Source organism: Pelmatolapia mariae, linkage group LG4, assembly GCF_036321145.2.
Source record: "Pelmatolapia mariae isolate MD_Pm_ZW linkage group LG4, Pm_UMD_F_2, whole genome shotgun sequence".
NCBI classification, from domain to species: Eukaryota; Metazoa; Chordata; class Actinopteri; order Cichliformes; family Cichlidae; genus Pelmatolapia; species Pelmatolapia mariae.
This window is the reverse complement of record NC_086230.1, coordinates 11,498,730-11,517,752: the sequence shown is the minus strand read 5'-3', so window position 1 is coordinate 11,517,752 and position 19,023 is coordinate 11,498,730. Positions and strand designations below refer to the sequence as shown.

General features: G+C 40.7%; 1 protein-coding gene across 1 annotated transcript; it reads right to left on the bottom strand.

Moving 5' to 3' along the window:
* Positions 1-5,125: 5,125 nt before the first annotated feature.
* Positions 5,126-16,863, bottom strand: pdgfbb (platelet-derived growth factor beta polypeptide b). The gene is made up of 8 exons (XM_063471465.1): positions 16,068-16,863; positions 10,823-10,919; positions 9,985-10,041; positions 8,805-8,998; positions 8,503-8,691; positions 7,489-8,308; positions 6,796-6,955; positions 5,126-6,694 (listed from the first exon to the last, which is right to left on the bottom strand). The coding sequence occupies exons 1-7, from the start codon at positions 16,131-16,133 to the stop codon at positions 6,813-6,815; spliced, it is 1,566 nt and encodes a 521-aa protein (XP_063327535.1). The 5' UTR covers positions 16,134-16,863; the 3' UTR covers positions 5,126-6,694; positions 6,796-6,812.
* Positions 16,864-19,023: the final 2,160 nt, after the last annotated feature.

The following is a 19,023-nucleotide window of genomic DNA, read 5'->3' as shown; positions in this document are numbered from 1 at the left end:
TGTCCTCCTGTGTAGTTAAATTCATTTGCATGCAATACTAATGATTCTGGATTCCTGTTGAGCAATTGTATAGCACTTAAGCATTATAGCATTAAATATAGGTTCAGTTTAGGCTATTTGGGGCGTTTGTTAACTTACTCAATAGCTAACTCAACAATTGTTGAGACGAGTGTTGTGTGGCCCAAATATAATGACAAACATTGCAACTGGCTTATACAAGGTTGTGTTGTGTTTTGCATTGAGGTAGGCAAACTTACCTGTCCATTAATCAGATCAAATGTGGCCGATAAAAACAATGCAGGTGAGCAAAATTCTTTGCAATGTAGTTTTTTTTAAAAGCTAGGAGTAGGTATGCAGCTAGCTTTTCTTAATATAGCGTGGCTTTTTTAAGGTTTTGTAGTTGAATTATTTTTTTCAGCACAGACAGTGTGCTAAGTGTGAAAGTACCATTTATAGTCCAGCCATTTTTAGTGCAGTACTGTTACTGAGCAAACATACAGAGGTATGACCAAAGCAAATGTAGGTTGGCATTGTGTTTATTTGTGGTTTTTTTGTTTTGTTTTGTTTTGTTTTTTACCTTTGTTGTTATTATTTATTTTATTTTATTTTCAGTTGTTACAGACGGGACAGACATGACTGGGGGATAGGAAAGGGAGAAAGAAAGATGAAGGAAAAGAAAAACAGAAGGGAAGAGGGACAGTGAGAAAGGGCACTTAAAAAGAGAAAGAAGAGAAAAAAAATCTCCTGGATCACCTGTTGAAAGAAAAAGAAGAGAAAACAAGCAAAAAAAACAGAGCAACATACTAAACACAACACCATCGCGTTAATCTAGCTAAGTGTAAACAGCAGTAAATACTAAATATTGAATGTTGTTGTGCAGCACGCAGGACCGACAGCACACAATGTGCTTTGAAGTAGCAGCTAAGAAAGGTGTAGTTTATGTCTACGAACAGTGAACACCCGTGTGCACACCTGTGTGGATCAGTGCGCTTGTATTCAGAAGGTTTCCCCATGTAATGGTCTTCTAGAGGGTGTAGAGAGCCATAGCCCCGTCCCCCAGGGCATGAAGAAGACATGGAGGAGATCCAGACTCCAGACATCCAGAGGCCCCAGAGTGCGAGAGCCCAAGGAGGACCACCGGAGGGGCATCCGTGCCACCCTCCTGGGAAGAGCTGAGGAGAGCCCCAGATGAGGGGTCACCCAGTAGCCACGGAGCAGAAGCCAGAGGGGGCTGCACTGGCGTGCCCGCCGGCTCTGCCGGCAGCCAGCTGTGCCAGAGTGAACCGAGCCGCAGGCCCAGAGGCCGGAGGCCCGAGGGCCCCCTTTGCCCCGGAAGAGGCCTGACCAAGCAACAGGCGCCAGGCCCAGCCAAGTAGCCACCGGGAGTGAGCTGGTACATACCTGAGCACCCAGCCCCGGACACCAAGAACCACCAACGCACCGACCCCTGAGGGCATCAGTCACCGGCAGGGAGTGTGGTGAGGGGAGATAGGCCTCCATACTTTGTGTTTTATAGGAACCCCCCCCCCACACACACACACACACACACACACACACAAATTTTAAGATCAGGTTTAAAAGAAATGAAATGTTGTGCAGCATAATTGTAGTTGTGATCATTTGCATTTTAACACTTTCATATTCCTTGCCCGTTTTTCTAATGCACAGAAGCATCCACGTACACAGAGACAAAGATAATTCGTTTGTATTTATCATGTTTTGCTGAAAGCGGTTTTGTAAATTGGAACAGATTGTGTTTGTGTGTATGTGCGTGTGTCTGCGTGGTGACTGGATATTTCTTAACCTCACACACCGGTGTTGGGAGCATCACACACAGTTTCACAGCGTTATCTAATTTATTGCTCTGTTTATCTTCCCATCTGTTTGGCCTGACAGGACTGCAGAGAGTTTTCAGGCGCTGCTAGTTTCTGAAAGCAGGTGCGAGTGTGTAATACACAGAGTCTGTGGTATGCATGCATGTTTTAGGTCGCTATGCAACATAACTGTATCAGAGTCACCTCGTGAAGATATTGTGCTTTGGTGATCAGTGATTTGTCTCAGTGTTAGTGAAGTATAAGATTGTCACTCTGTTCTCTATGCAGAAAACACAATGGTGGAATTCCAGGCATGCTGATATCAACTTCCTGTGTTTTCAACCCATCGTTAGGTACAACTTCCTGCCTGATGAGATTGAGGATCAGTCTGACACTTGCTAACTGAGGAATGATGCCTATGTTATGCTTACACACTCATTTATTTGACCTGCGATGTGTCTGTGGAAGGTGAGGGGAAGGTGTTTGATGTGTTTTCCCAACATTCCAGGCTTTTCCAAATACTGTGCCCCAAAAAGCAGACACATTCCTTGGTCTCGCGGTCGTCGTCACGGGCCTATTGTTCTGAAGCCAGGGAGTGAGTGACGGACACATTCATATTAAGGAGAAATGGAAAGTGGTCGAGATAAAGCACCAAGGTATGTTTTGATGGAAAGACCAGACTGCTTAATGACGGGGGTATTTGTGTGGTCATCTGTGTACGGCATGTCCCTGTCCTTTGTCGTACATAAAAACAGGAAAATAAAAGTGCTGGAAGGTGTAGGGGGTGCGTGGCGCCACACGGATGCTTGTGTAACCTCCTGTTCAAAGGCCTCCTGTTTCCTTACTACTGTACATTGGGGAATCTGAGCCATACTGGAGCACACATACTTATGACATGTCTTTCAAAGCAGCCTGGACATTAAGAAGGGTTTTGTCAGCCATACTTGAGTCTCCATATTTGTAATCTAGGTGATGAATGAGTGCGAGTAAAAGAATATCTCAGAAGGATTTTAACTTTTTACACAATTTTCCCTTGTTTGGAGCAACCAAATGGAACTTTTAAAGCTTTTAAAGGAAAAAATGAAAACTTTATTGAAAACTTAATATCGCCTAGTTTCTGTAAATATATGTATTTAGCATGTGGCTAAAAGAAATTCAATCGTAATCCTAGCCGTAGTTGGCCAGGTGGATGTAAATAAGATTAGAGCTGCAGCTAGTTCTGCATGGTTGCACTCTCCCAAAGGTCCCCCACATGTTTGAGTGCCTGATTTCACATGCACTAACCTTATGAGGTTCACAAATTTACTAAATTTACCCAGACTTTGTGAACTATAACCTTACTGAACCACTATAGTTTCAGCATGTGTTTTTCTGTCAATGTCACAAGTCTATCAGAGGGCTAACTTACAGCCAAAGCAGCACTGAATCCTGACATAACTAGCATTATGAAACAGGATGGTTAACATTTGGGTCATGGGTCATGATGTGTTTAATTTGCATTGAAGCGTTTGTCAGGTTTTGGGTCATGATTGTTCATTTATTAGTTCCAGTGGCTGTGTGCTGGTTAGGTAATTGTGTTGTTGAGACCTAACAAGCCATAATGTCCTTTAAGGTCAGTCAGTCAGCTATGAGCAGTCCCGTGCCTTTAGTCCCTGTCCCTCAGAGACACTCCCACTCTGCTACGGTGGCTGACCCCTCTATGTATGGGAATGAGCATGAGCACTGCCTGTGTGTGTGTTTGTCGCAGTCAACAAGCCTCAGTGCACGACTCTCGCCTGTTTTTGTTTGAAGGCTGCGGGGGGTTGGGGAGCTGGGTGGACACCCATGGAAAAACAGGCATCCCACCTCAATGCTGAATTTGGAGATGGCCTGCTGTTTAGGAATAGTATGCCTGTGCAAGATTGACGGTGTTAAAGAGGGGGGCTGGAAGTAATGCACGAATCACTGAATCACATATGGAGATACAGAGCAAACCCTTACATAACTGTCATTTTTTACAGGCGCAATAATATGAGATCCAGCATAGTGATTTATGCAGATTAAGGCAAAACGACAAGGTCTTATTTATATGCACTAGCAGCCACATTCAAATAATCCCTTTAACCCTATACTATTCAGGACATTAGTATTTATTATGTCAAGTAATTCCTCGTATGACTGATATGATGACAGGAGCCGCAATGACTTTTTGGCTCGATAATTCACAAACATACCAGTGCAGCTGGCTGCTGAGTTGGGGAGTTTTTGCAGCCAAGAGTCAAGTGGGTAATTGTGAAAAACAAACTACAGAGAGAGTGTGTGCCAGAGTTCACCTACAGTACATCAACCCCCACATTTTCTTCTCTCGCTTTTTTTCCTTTCTTCCTCTCACACTTTACAAACCCCACTGTACATCTCTAAATATACAAGGTAAGCTGGAAATGAAGAGTTGGGGGTGTTTTAGGTTAAACAGCTCAGCTATATATATATAAAAATAAGCTAAAGTGATAAGTTTATGAACATTTCTGTATCCGGCCTTAAAATCCCACATGAATAAGGATAGTCTCACAGTCTCAACACTCAGGTCCAAACCAAATTATATGATCAATTTTCTTTTCATCTATCACCATCATCCAGTCAATATTTAAATTATCCATGCTTTACTGGGTGGCTAAACTGATGATACTCCTGATAAATGTTATGTCATTTTGTTGACTACAAAATTAAGCTAGCATAAACTGACTAAAACTGCAGTTTGTTGAACTGAAAGATGAGCCCAAACATGTACAAAACAAGTTTATAGCTCAATTTAGATGAAAGTTTTTGGTTTGCATTTTCTTTCTTCATAACTGATTCATTAGGCCTCAAAGTTATAGCTTATTAAATGCCGAGGTGAGAGCTAACTATGTTGCTAGCCATCTGCGAGGCTTCACTTCAGCTAACTGTAGCCACTGTTTGAGTTGTCTTTTTGTCCTTTATAATGCAATTTTTAAACGCTTTTCTGCCTGTATGTCACCTGTATGTTACTTGATACTAATTATCAGGAATCTATGTGCCAAAAACATTCAGGCTATGCATATTGCTCCAGGCTCCAAAAGGCCAAAATGGTGATGGCCATAAAATGAAAGGTCAAAGTGACATCATAGCAAGTAGTCTATGGTTTAGTAATTTTTAGTAATTTCATGTGCTGATATGCTAAATTAAGATGCTAAACATGATGAAAAGAAATGGTACCTGCTTAGTATTTGGAGGAAACACGATCATTTAAGCATGTAGCACTGGGCTTAACTGCCTCGAATTAATGGAAGGGAATAAAAACACATACAAAGAAGTTTCAAGCACATTAGCTTCTTATACCCATATGAAAATAGCATTATGTGGCAAAGTTATCACAAACATTCTCTTTTGTTCACCAGATCAGGTAAGAAAACACTTAAAAAAAAAAAAGTAACAGTTGTCAGATGGTATAAGGAACATACATACAAGCCTTTTTTTCAATAACTTAAAATGTTCTGACTCTAAATTATCAGACACAAAATAGCATCAGTGTGTTTTTACATGCTGTTATTAAGGGAAACAGAAAGGTCATAAAAACAACAACATTTGTAAAGTTTATCTTGGTTTTCTTGTTTTAATAGCTAACCCTTGAGTTACTGGTTTTCACTCTTTTAGTTGCCTGTAAATTAAATCAAATATAATGTGTAGAAGGTGGGATCCTACAGAAATACACTCTGGGGTTAGGACTTTAAAATTAATGTGGCTGCTTGCACCAAAATATATCTGGTGGGGGAGAGACATTTCTGTATGAAAGAAAAAAAAAACTCAAATAAAGAATATAGATGTGAGCAGAAACACATACTGAACCACACAGGCATACAAAACAAACACACATGCACGCACTATTTGACACTGAAGCTGAACAGGATACTGGGGTAAACTGACAGGATTAGTTTTTTTATGTTCTGTCCCTTTGTTTAAACCTCGCAGTTATTATGACACAATGATCTTTTCAGACTCTATCTCAGCCACATGTTGTTTGCAGTATTTTTTATAGAGAGTAGTAACAGTAGCAACAAATAAATAAGAAACATAGCACACAGTCAGGTCACAAGCCAATTCTTGTTTCACCCGTGACAATACTTTGAGACAAGGAAACCTCATTAATGCAAAACTATATTTTTTCTATATCCATGTAAGTGTAATTCCAGTGTTTGCAATGAGTTACATAAAATTAAATATGGTTTGAGAGAGACCATCATTTTTAATGAGCTAATAATTGATATCACACATGGAAATTCTTCTGCTCCTGCAGTGTGTTGACGATATAATAATCTCTGTTATTATATTATCCAATTAGAAAAACAGCTACGTTAGGCTTTTTTGGTTAATTTTTACACCAGATATACTCCTTATTCTAATCTGACTGTGGTTATCACACAATCCAGGCTTTCAGCAACAAACTCCTTATACACTTGGTTCTGTCAACATTTAAGTGCAGTTTCTGTCTGCTGATATCAAGACAAGGTTCCAAGGAGACTTTTGAAATTGCACTATTTTATACAGTTCTACAGCGATGCAGTTTCATTTCCCCACAGGCACAGTGCTTGCACACAGTTCATCAGTCTTTGGGTGCCACTTGTTGCTTCATACCATCAACTGTCAAAGAGGCAAGCATTCTCTGGAGAAGGTCCATCTTTTCTTTACACTCCATTTTCTTGTTTCCCCCTCCTCTGTTACTCCCGGTATAGGTAGAGGTTCACCAGACAGTCATTAGTAGTGTTACTGAGGAGATCTCACAGGATGAGCGGGTTACTGACAAATTAATAAATACTTGTACAAAGGGAGTCCATTTGGGTCTTCTCTGGGTTATCCACAAAATGCACCATGTTCTCTTTGTGTCCCTGTGGTAGAAATACAGGAAGATTGGATTACAATAAGAACCATAAAGCAGAATTATAATAGTTTTTTGTTTTGTTTTGCTTTATATATTCTATAAACTAACCTGGGTTTCTTTTAGTTCTACATCAGCATTGCTCTCATGGCTGCTTTACTGATCCGTCTGCGATTCTTCCTCATCCTTTTTGTTTTTTGTGGTCGAGTTGGGAGTCTGGGGGCCGTAGGAGCCGATGGCTTTTTTGTGGTAGTTGTCGATGTTGTTGTCTCTGTAAGATGAAAAACAAAGAGTGTAAGAGAAAATTACAAAAGCTTAGCTTGAACAGGCTTCAGTCAGACTCAGCAGATCAGCTGATGTCAGTGCCAGCTCACATTGATTGTTTACTCAGTTTCTATACAGGGCTTTCTAGTTAAGTTACTTAAACCTGTCTACAGTTGCTGGCAATCTGTAGGCCGCTTTGCAACCCAACTTCATCCGAGCTCTTCCTTTACATGCTGTGTCTTACTTAAAAAGCAATCAGCCTTTTGTTTTAAATGTATGCACATGGAGGGGGCGTCATGTTTTCCACATGTGTGCATGAACTATGGGACAGTCCCACAACTGAACCATAACATAAATATGAATTACTGCAAATGGAAATAACTTTTTTGACTGAAGTGGTCCTGACTCTACATACAATCTATTACGTTCACTCTTGTGATAAAATATACTCTTAAGTAATTTAAACACGCTGTTTTAGTTAATTGAACAATTTACTTAATTCTGCACTGTTTAAAAAAAACTTTCAATAATCTCTGTTACCTGGTTTCTGAGTTGTAGTTTGGTGACTGGGATGATGTTTACCATGTAGGTGCTGCTTGACTGTCTCCTTTTCTTTCTGCCTTTCTTCCTCTTCTCGCTTCATCTGCTGCTGTCTCAGTATTTCCTTTTCTTCGTCCAACTTTGTATGGGGAAGCAGAAGCTCTTTTCTCTCCTCCTCCAGTTTGGCTTCCGCAATCTGTAATATCCTCTCCTCCTCTGGAGTCTCGTTTTTTCTTTGTCGCGCCAGCTCACGGGGTTCCGGGTTCGGTTCTTTGGTAGGTCGGAACCTGCCCCTAACTGTGTCAGTGACGGTTTCCTCGGTAGGGCTGAATTTTGCTTCAGGAGTAACATGCTGAGAGAATCCACTTGTGTGAATCTTTGAGTATTTGCCTTTGTCTTCTTGCCACAATGGGCTGTGTGTTTGTGTCTCTTTGTTCTCCTTGTTAACTTTCCCTCCAGTGTTAATGATGTGCAACCCGTTCCCACCTCCTACCAACTTGTTCTTCACCTTAGTTCCAGCTGTATCCACTGAGGAGGCAGTTTTGTTGGCATCTGAGACCACGCCATCCTTCCTCTCCACATTCTCAGTTTCTTTAGCCTCAACAAGCTTGCTGATGTTATGAGCCCAGTGTGGAGCAAAGAGAACGGATTCTCCAGAACGAGAAGTGTCCTCCCCAGCAAGACTGTATCCTTCTCCGGGCTGAGTGAAGGTGTCTCCTCTGGGGCTCCATTGCTGTTCCAGGAGATCCTCCAGGTGGGCCCTCTGGTTCTGTTTGAGCTCATCCAACTGATGAAGCTCATCCTTGGAATGCACCTTAACCTTGTCAGAAAAAAAGAAACATAATTCATTTTACTTTTATTTTATTTACAGCTATACATGCACTGCAGTGCACAGGCTACAACACAGTCATGCTTGGAAATAAAAATTCTATTTGCTTTGCACTGTTATAACAAAGAGGCAAAAGTAAGCTTTCATTCTGAAAAATAATGATAGTAAGCAGAGTTTCTGTCCACCTGTCCGTGTGCATGTCCTTGGCTATGTGTCTGGTTTCGATGCAGGTAGCCGTGCTGCCTGCGAGAGGATTTCTTCTTGTGTGGTGGAGGACGAGGAGCAGTCTGACATCTGCACTCCACGTGATCCACAACTGACACCACTGCTTTAGCATAAGTGGGTTTCTTGTTGATGTACTCGATCTTCATAACCTAGGGAGTTTGAGAATAAGATGGGAGGAACAGGAAACAATTCTGAGAACAGCACTAACGGATGTGCGTGTGTATACATGTATGTGTATATAGCTCTGTGTGATGTTGTTTACCTGCAAGTATCTTTTGTGTGTGACAACAGGAACACACTGCAAGCTTTTAGTGTTGCAGCAGCCAGAGCAGCGCTGCACCTCAACACAGGGTGGCCATAGCAGGAAGTTAGCATTGCTCCGGTCCAACATTGCCCTTGTGACCTCAACCACTTCTGTTCGAACTTTACACAGAGCCTGCTGAGCCGGCTGGGCATCTGAGCCATGAGACACAAGTGAACATGAGTATTAGGGCAGAAGTGGTGTTACATTAGTATTTCAAACATCCATCCAGCACTAAATTCATTTTTTCTTTTTTTCCAGCTTGCTCATTCATCCACTTTAATAAGACTACCTTGTTTTCATGTCTGTTTATGCGATAGTAAAACACAAGCTCCTGTCTGATCACCTGTCAGTACTGCGTATTAGCACTTCAGCAGCTTGTAGACCTGAAGCACGAAGCTTCAAAGAAGAAAATATGCTAGAACTTCTTCTCATCAAAAGGCAAAGATTAGCATAGGCCCATTAGTGTCTCTCAGTCAACCAGACGGTTAGTGATTAATGACAAGTAATTCAGATATCTGCTTTATCATAATAATGAAAAAAAAAACACTTAATGGGAAGGGTTTTAACCGTATCACTGAAACCATACTTGTCGCATTAATCACTTCACAGGAAACTTGACTGAACACTCAGGGAAGGGAGTCCTCTACTAATGAGGATTGAGTACTGTTACATTCATGAGGAAAATCTGCATGGCGGCACTAAAACCTTCTATTCATCTTGTATGAATATGAACAGAGTGACATTTATCCACACTAGGAAGAATTTCTGTGAAGATCTGAAGAGCCACATACAGATAATAAGTCTTTTTGTCATATCCTCTTGAGAACTGAGGAGAAAATTATCTACCAGTGTAACTTTTTTGTGATTTTCTGCCTCTTTGGAGCTAAAGAGGACACCCAAACAAATGACGCATGATTGAAGAGGCCAAGATGTCCTCTATTAAGCACATTAGGACTTAGTAGGGTAGCTCAAATAAGTCAAAAGATAAAGACCAAAAGCAAATGTCAATTACATAGGCTGGGTTTCAGGCATTCACAATACATTCACATCTCAAATACAAAAAAATATCTTCTAAAATATATTGATGGGAATAAAAAGGAAGTTTGGCTGAGGTTTTGTGGGGGGGTTAAGGGCTCACCGAGGCTCCTTGGTAGTCTGTGACCTCCATTGGCTGCAGAAGTCTCGTCTTCCTCATCTGAAACAGAAACCAAAAACAGCATTTGACTTATGTCTCAGACAAATCATGAGCATTTCATTTTTTTTGCATGGGGCATCATATATATAATCCAAGGGCTTTTAGCGCCCTCTGTATGTGGAGAGATAAAACACGAGCTTGTGTCAAAAGAGCGAGGAGGAGGATGGGGGCATAGCCGATGTCACATTTGAGTCACAAAATAAGAGACCCAGCCCGAGGGCAACCAGTTGTTACACTTTTATAAATCTAATAAATCTTCTGTGTGTTTCTGTCATCATGTACACTGCTGTATGTTTTATTACAGGTGTGTTTCCTTATTTCAATTAGTGTAAAAAAAATGCAATAATTACAGCTTATTACTGTATTTCTGTTGTAATAGGAAATATGTGTTTTTTTCTTAATTGCGCAACATTTTGTTCTTTATTTTGAAAGTGCAACATAACCTCAGCTTTCTCAAGCCAACTTTAATCTGTGCTAATGTGTTAAGAAAACCACTTCTCATTGTGACCACAACAATGTAAGAGTAGCATTTTTTTTACTTTAATGTCAATACATGTTCAGGGAAGAGCTACAGATATTTTAAAAAGGGCTTTGGGTTGCACTGGATGAGTGGGTTTTGGGAACAGAATAAAAAAATGTTTTATGGGAGCTTAATCTGGTTGTGTGAAAATGGTATTCAATTTACGTCGTCACTAAGGCTGGAGTAAAAATGCAGACAGCAACTTGGAGTCTGGTTTCAAAGCATGTATCAGTAATAATATTAGAAAGCTCTGGTCTTTACCTACGGAGTCAGAGAACAGCAGCATCTGAAGGTCCTCTATTGAGGAGATGGGGCTGTTTCTAACCAGCTCCACCAGGGCTGCAGGCAGAGCGTCCTCCTGAAACACAGAGAGACCTTAAGATGCACTGTTCTGGATCGTTTGTGAGATTTAAAAAAAAAAAACACAGAAGAAGACGACATTGAGACATATTATCACCAGCGCACCTGGCTACTGATGAGATTTTCCCACATCTGTAACATCTGATCTGGGGAAACTGTTGCCAAAGTTACCAAAGCAAAAATCCAAACACCAGATTGAGAACATGAATGTGCTATCACTCAAAATCTACAGTTATGTGAAACAGAGATCATTATGCACAATAAAGTTAAAAATACAGCTGAACCTTTGACCCCTACAATGAGGGGATCTGGTGGCTCTGTTTAGCTGCTTGCATGCTGGCATGGTTTGAGAGACACATATTAGCACAGTTCTCAGTGATTGCCTTCATCCTATGATAAAACATCATAAATTTCAGGGTGCCCACTTTCCCCACCCATCACAGTCACCGAATGATTTGATATTTATGAAGACATCCTTAGACCTTCGCAGTCTCCAATTTCCAGCTCACTTGAACACCTAGAATTTAGAGCAACATGTTATATGGGGTTTCCTCCCCCATCACCAAAACACCAAATGAGGGGAAAATGGTCTTCGAACCCTGCAGTAGACGTAGAAGCACTGAAGTTGTTTGGTGGCACACATGGTCACTCCTATGTGATTAAACTGATGCATGTATAAACTGTATTCATGTATAAAATCTCAAAAACATTGACTGGGCTTTTAAACACTTCTCTGCTACATTATTACTCTTACTGTGTACTCATAGAAAGGTAATTCACCACACAGTTCAATGTTATGACCAGGACACAGAAACAGGAATATGGAGCTGTTTTTTTCTAGGAAAACGGTGGATCTGGGCAAATATTTCTATAGTATTAAACCATAAAACCAAAATCAGTCCCACATTGTGAGTCCATGAATTTAACCCCTCTAGTCATTAATGGGTAAGAGACAGCTAAGGAGGGGGGGGGGAGAATTAACCAAAGCGGACACACAATGGTCACTAAGAGCACGGTGAATGACTATTGGCGTTGTGTCTTCTCATCTGCTAACATTTAGGGGTCAAAGGAGCAAGGAAGGAGTCAGGAAGTGGGGGAAGGAGTGATACAGAGAGGATGAGAGAAGGGAGGCGCATCTGAAAAAAAGGAGGAATAATAGATGAATTAAAGCTGGGCTGAAACGGACGAGGATCAGCCGTGGGTCGAGGCACTTCCTTGCATTGATTTCAGTGCTGTAAATGTGGTTCACTTGCTTTGGAGTCTCACGCTAGAATGGAACCGATGAAAATGACCAAAAGAGCAAATGCATCGGGCATTAAGTGAACCATGTTCAATTCAGTAAATGTTACACAAAGCCATCTGGAAATAAACTTTAGTTTTAATACTGATTAATTTAAGGTCTGAAGAAAATAATGAATCCCAGCGGGATGCAGGTTTTAGAAAAAGGAAACGGCCATTCATGCATGAGTATTCTCACCCTGCCCATACTGTTCACCACTGACATTCCCCCATTGTTGCTCAGATTTTCAGACAGTCAAATAATACAGCAGGGAAATGCCTGCTGTATTACACTCGCATCTCTGCCGCGGAGCTGCCGATGCCCCTGAGGAGTCGTCATGATTATTTCCTCCTTTTGCCAATGGAGCAAAGCTGCCTGCTTGGCTAATTGTGTCTGATGTTAATTATAGGATGTGTGCTTTTGTTCACGGTGGTGCCTGCTGTCATGACAATTTGTGTCTAAGCAGGAAATATTAAATAAACATTTCAGTTCTGATAAACAAAGCAGATGTAAACAGATGCAAACTGGACTGGCAGACTATGTAAACACACTCTGATAATGATTAATGAGCATCTATGGCATGAAGGTGAATTATCAAGGTTAAGAAAAGTGTTTTTTATAGGTGCATTTCATATTTCCTGCAGGCAGAAGCATAAAAATAATAATATTATAGAGCTGAATGTAATTTTAATACAAACAGCAGCACCTTATTCAGTCTGAAAAAGGATAAAAAGCTAACGTTTCTTAAAGAAAAGATTAAACTCTATCTCAAAATCCAGCTGTATCTGCAGTAGTTAGCCTGTTTGGAATAATTAGCTTCTGCTGACAAAGCATTTGTTTTTGACAGCTGCTAATCTACAACACAAAAGACCACTCCTGCCAAACTGTGTCTTATACCTGAACTATTCAGGTATGTTTTCTCCCTTTTTTCTGCTAATTATGGCAGAAAAAAACACAAGACTTGACATACTGCAGTATTTATCACCTGAAGAAACTCCCCATCCCCTGGAGAACTCCTGGACACATTGAAGAATGCCAGGTACAGGCAGCGGCTGCAGTGGGCAGAGGAGGAGAGGGAACATCTAATTGTACATAATTAGAGGGTCGAGTTTGCTGCCGGCAAAACAGCAGCAGCAGCAGCCATAGCACATGTGTGAGGTTTCACATGTAGTCCCTGAAAGTATGCTGACACATGCTCAATATGGGCATGTGCCAGAAACTGTGAGTTTAATTAATTCCACTGTCATAATTGGCATCAGCACTTGGAAAGGAGCCTGATACAATTTAGCTAAAACTAAATTCCATTCTGGTGGTCCTTGGCTAGGTGCATATGATCATTACAGCTTTATACGTGACAACCACTTTATATACCAGCAGATTCTTTTCTGGTGAAGTTCTTTTAATAAAGAGCATAATTGAACATACAGTCTCTCTATTATTTCCCCAGCTGCCGTGCCATAAACTTTAAAATCACACGTGGGGAATTTCCAGGTTGTATACCTTCAAAGCCTTTTGTGACTTTCTCCTTCAAAAATACTGTCAAAGTTTTCTTTTACATGTGGTGCCTGCAGAGGCGGTGGAATGGAAAGACAGCTTGACGACGGGAATTTAAAGTCAACCGTCATCGCTACATTTAAAATGTACTTTTATGTGAGGCGGTGATAATGATGGAAGGTTACTTATATGTACAGGAGTGGATGAAAGAAGGAAAATGAAGCAATAAAATGAATGTTTAAAGATTCCGGGGCTGTACACGATAAAGATATACTGCAGTTCAGCATTTGCAAAGCTATTGTGTTTGTAACTTTTTTTTTTATAGACATGTGCATAAGTTCTCTGAAAAGAGAGTCCTGACAGGAGAAAGTATACTTCTCCCATATGGGCTTCTTTCATTGGCTCCCTGTTAAATCCTTCTTACCCAATACAATGTCTTGAATAACCAGGCCCCATCTTGTCTTTAAGACCACATAGCACTGTATTACTCTAATATAGCACTTCACTCTCAGACTGTGGGCTTAATTGTGGTTCCTAGAATGTTTAAAAGTAAAATGGGAGGCAAAGCCTTCAGCTTTCAGGCCCCTCTTCTGTGGAACCAGCTCCCAGTTTGGATTCAAGAGACAGACACTCTCTTTATCAAAAACTTTCCCTTTTGACATAGCACATATTTAGGGTTGGATCAGGTTACCCTGAATCCTCCCTTAGTTACACTGCAATAGGTTTAGGCTGCCAGGGGCTTCCCAGTGATGGGCCAAGCGTTCCTTCTTCACTCACCTTCTTAACCCTCTATGTGTTTATACACCCCTCTGCATTTAATCATTAGTTAATATTAATCTCTGGCTCTCTTCCACAGTGTGTCTTTTGTCCCGTCTTCCTCCCCTCACCCCCAATCTGTCACGGCAGATGCCCCCCCCTCCCCTTATTTGGTTACACAGGAGGTTTCTTCTTGTTAAAAGGGAGTTTTTCCTTCTCATTGTCGCCAAGTGCCTGTTCACAGGGAGTTGTCTGATTGCTGGGAGTTTCTCTGTATTATAGTAAGGTCTTAGAACTTTACAATATAAAGCTCCTTGAGGAGACTGTTATTATGATTTGGCGATATGCAAGTAAAACTGAATTGAAATTGAATAAGTTATTCTGGGAACAAACTATACCAACCCATCAGTTCTATGGCAGAAAACTAACTCAATCAGTTATGCCTTTTTTTCTTGCTTTTTTAAAAACATTGTTTAAGCCTTCACTTCCCACGATTGACTTGTTAACTATTTGTGCTTTAACCCCATTGACATGACATGAATTGCCTGGGTCAGAAACACAGATGAAATCTGCATGGAAGCAGAAGACTGATAAAATCAGACTTCATATCAGCAAACGAAAAGTGGACAGGATTTGTTCTAAAATGAACATAACATTGTTGTCTAGGTCAAGTGAGTCTTGACCTAGATGAGACCCGTGGTTAAGTTTAGTCTTCCTGCTTGACCTCACCAGATCTTATCCATCTTTTCTGACTTTATATATTCACTGCTGTTGGCTGATTTTCACCTGTTTCTAAAACACTGTTTTGACATATAACATGGTGCAAGAGAAAGGAAGGTGTTGATTCAAAAAGGAAGCAACATATAATCATAAAAACAAAAATCACACAAAAAGTACAGAAACAAATGTGGTCTCTGTAGGATGGTGTTAATGTATGTATGAATGCACTGGCTGCCTTTAACATCTGGAACAGCAGCATCTGTAAATGCATCACTTCACCACGTGGCGAAGCATTCAGCTGTAAATGAGCCTATCATGGCAGCGCCCGTTTCCTTGCACATCACCCACAGAGGTTGACCCCTGCATGTGTCTGCCCCTGGGCATCCATTCATAACGCCAGTTAATGGGAAGGAATAACAGTTATCTTCTGTATGAAGAGAAGCAGTAAGAGAAAGACCGGGTCTGAAGTTGGAGGTTTTTTGTTTGGTTGGTTTTTTTTAAAGGCGGACATGAGCTTAAAAAATAATGACACAGTTTGAACAGCATGTGCATTGTAGTTGGAGTGATATCCTTACTCAAAATTAAAAAAAAAAAAAAAAAAGACTACAAGAGTCAGAGCCCAATGTTAGCCAGAAAATATACAGTAGGCTACCGCACATAGGCCCATTAATATATTTATATGCTTCGAGTATTATATACATATATACTACTATTTAAAAAAATTAAAAATAAAGACTCCACAACACTGTTGTGTTTTATATCCTGCCGTAAACTTTTAGATAAACCTTGCGGCTTCACGCTTTGGTGCTGCATTTTTTTATAGTGCTCTAATTTCAGAGGGACCACTAATCCCTCTTAAGTGTCCGAGAAGTTTCTAGAACTTTGATTTGAACTCACCTCGGCCACGCCAAACCGCAGACACACCGCTAGCAACGCGAGCAGCAGCTGTACCCACGAGCTCATCTTGCTGCCCAGCCTCGAGCCTCTTCGACGGACCGGGCATTTATGGAAGCGCGAGAGAGCCTCTCTCCTCAGCACTGCGCGCGGGGGGACAGCGGCTCGCCCTGCGAGACTGCGCGCGCGTGCGAGCGTCCGTCCACACCGCGGTCCCACAGCAGAGGTGTTCCCAAAAGATGAAGAAGAATCCGCTCAGCTGCACCAAACTTTTTTTTTCCAAGTTCCCCTCGAAATATAAAGATAAAAATTCAGAGCTACAGTAAGCCTCCTACTTTCAGTTCACTCTTCAAAGTCCGGTTTAGTTCACTCAGTTAAGTTCACCTTGATGCGCTGAAGTGTCCGTTTTTGGCTGAAAGCTCAGATGAAAAGAATAAGACCATTTTAGCAAAAGACATTTCCAAGCAATTAAAGTCTACACTTTAGAAAAATACTTTTTAAAAAAATATCCAAGAGATTTAGAAAGGAAGTAAAGTTTAAATAATTCCAAGTGTGTCCCAAATTAATTTCTTTTTCTTTTTTAAAAAAAAGCAATAAATTACAAATCCATTTGAGTTTTCATTTCCCGACAGTCAAGAGACTTTTCCTCTTCAACCGTAAGGCGTCCCAAAAGTCCAGCTTAGAGGCAGAAATAACGTCGCAGGAAGGTAGTTTGCGGTCCTCTTCTTCCAAGAAGTCTTATCAACAAGCAAACCGCTGTGTGGCTCGGTGCGTCTCAGCCCCTGGACCTGACTGATTACGCAGCCGTGTTGTTGGTGGTGGTGAAGGGGAGAGCAGATTTTCACGAGTGTGCGGTATCTCTGCTGCCCCCTGTCCGAAGAAAAGTCGATGCAAGCCAAATTTGTCCACTAACAGCTGCCTGGCAGCAGCCACTCTGAGAAATATTTCCTCAGCCATGAATCATTTATGCAGATATTTGTAAGGCTGGGCCATTTTTTCCCCCTTCCTCACATGAATCTTTACAACACACCTTAAAACTTTATTAACTGTAGAAAGCAACCAAAGTAACTGAGTATATTTACTCAACAGCAGTGGTATACCACTTTAGCTATTGTTTCCACAGTCCATGCTGTTTTACTATATTTAATTTAAATCTATGTGCACACCTTCATTTTCATATTAACTTGTTTTGCATATAATCACAATACAAAGTGTCTTGTGCATTATTATTATATAATATGAAGTGCATTATATAAAGTAAAAGTTACTGTCTGGTACTTGGTACCACTAAATGGATGCATTAATAGGCTATTAATGTCCCACTAATGTCATGTGTGAGGAAAATATGAAGCCCTTGCTGTGATGCTGCACATCACGGTTCCTATTGCTATTTTTCTAAGAAATGTGTGATTTTTCAAAATGAGTCATCAGCAAATACCTATAATTATCCCCCCAAATTTTGCTTTTGGGCCTAGCAAAAATATTTGTTAATATACGGACAGGTTCTGATCAGCTGTGTTCAGTTGGTTTATTGCATATCTCGACTGCTGTGTCTTAACAAACCTTGTAGTTGTAAGTTTCTTTCTATTGAATTTCCTCACATGAGCACCCTGTGAGGTCTAACTATTGTCGCGCCTTTGTTAAAATATTGTGTATAAGCTGGTATATTTCTCTCAGCTGTCCAGTTCAGTTCAGTTTTGGCAGTTTTTTCTTGTCTGCTGGGTGTAGCAGCATCTGATAGTTTCAAGGCTGGCATATTGTGTACATATGCGCATGCACTTCAACCCCCTGCAACTTCAAGGCCCTTCCCACGGCTCTGATGGTAGAGATTATCATCAGAAGGTAGGCCCTGCCCACAGCATGCACTGCCTTGACTCCAATGCAACCTAGTGGTTGCGACAAAATATTTATGGGTGAGGATTTACTGAGGCCACAGATCATTGAAGCACAAGCATCATTTTCCAAACGATTTCCTGCGCAATCAAACTTCTTTTCGCAAGCAGAGGAGTCGTCTCCTGCTGGTCATTAGGGTTAAGACACTTTTGAAGTAGCATCACTTTTCAGTCCCAGACGCTACCTCAGTCTTTAATGTGCAGTCTATGATTTTGATGAACAGATAATAAACCCTGACATCTTTAATATTGTTATTCCTTTTCTTATTGTTGATGCTGTAGATATGGTTGTTGTTAATTTTAAGAGGACTAATATTTAACATTAGTTAACTGTGAAAAACTTAATGTTCCAATTATTCTTTAGCATCTGTGTAAAAAGAACAGTTTTATCTATAACGAGGTACAACACATAAGTATGGGATATCACGCCTTAAACCATTTGCTGTACCTTAAACCATGTCAGCACATATGCATAACCCATATTCCTAATTTAGTGTGTTGTATAACAGACCTTTTGTGCAGATGCTTTGTTAGAGAGGTCATGGGGATAGTTGCCATGCCAACTGACTCCTCTTATCATCAGCATCACCGCCACCAGCATCAGCGAGGTTTTCAGGAAATAAAAGGTGTTTCTAAATATCACAGGAGTTATTCTAAGATTTCTGACCTTTTGATGATCACTCGTGTTTAAAGGACATTTCTGAACAATGCCCGATTGGTGAGTTTGCAGGCCCAAAAATAGCATATCAGGTATAGATGACCTTTTTTAGACTTGTTATATTATTTGACAGAAGAAAAGAGCAAGTAAGTTTTTATATAATAGAAAACATGTCTAAAAGGGATAAGAACCCTTTTTTCTTTGACTGAAGCAATCGCTGTATCTATGAATGCCCCTTACAGTTAGTCCTACAGGTCAGTCGTGGCCCTGTGAATAATAGGATGCCATTGTTTTTCAAACAAAAGTTGATGGAGGAAACAGCATGAGTTATGGAGCTATATTTACACTCGTTTCATAGTCACACGTTTGGCCAAGGCTTCTGGCAGTACGAGGTAACAATTGTGACTTT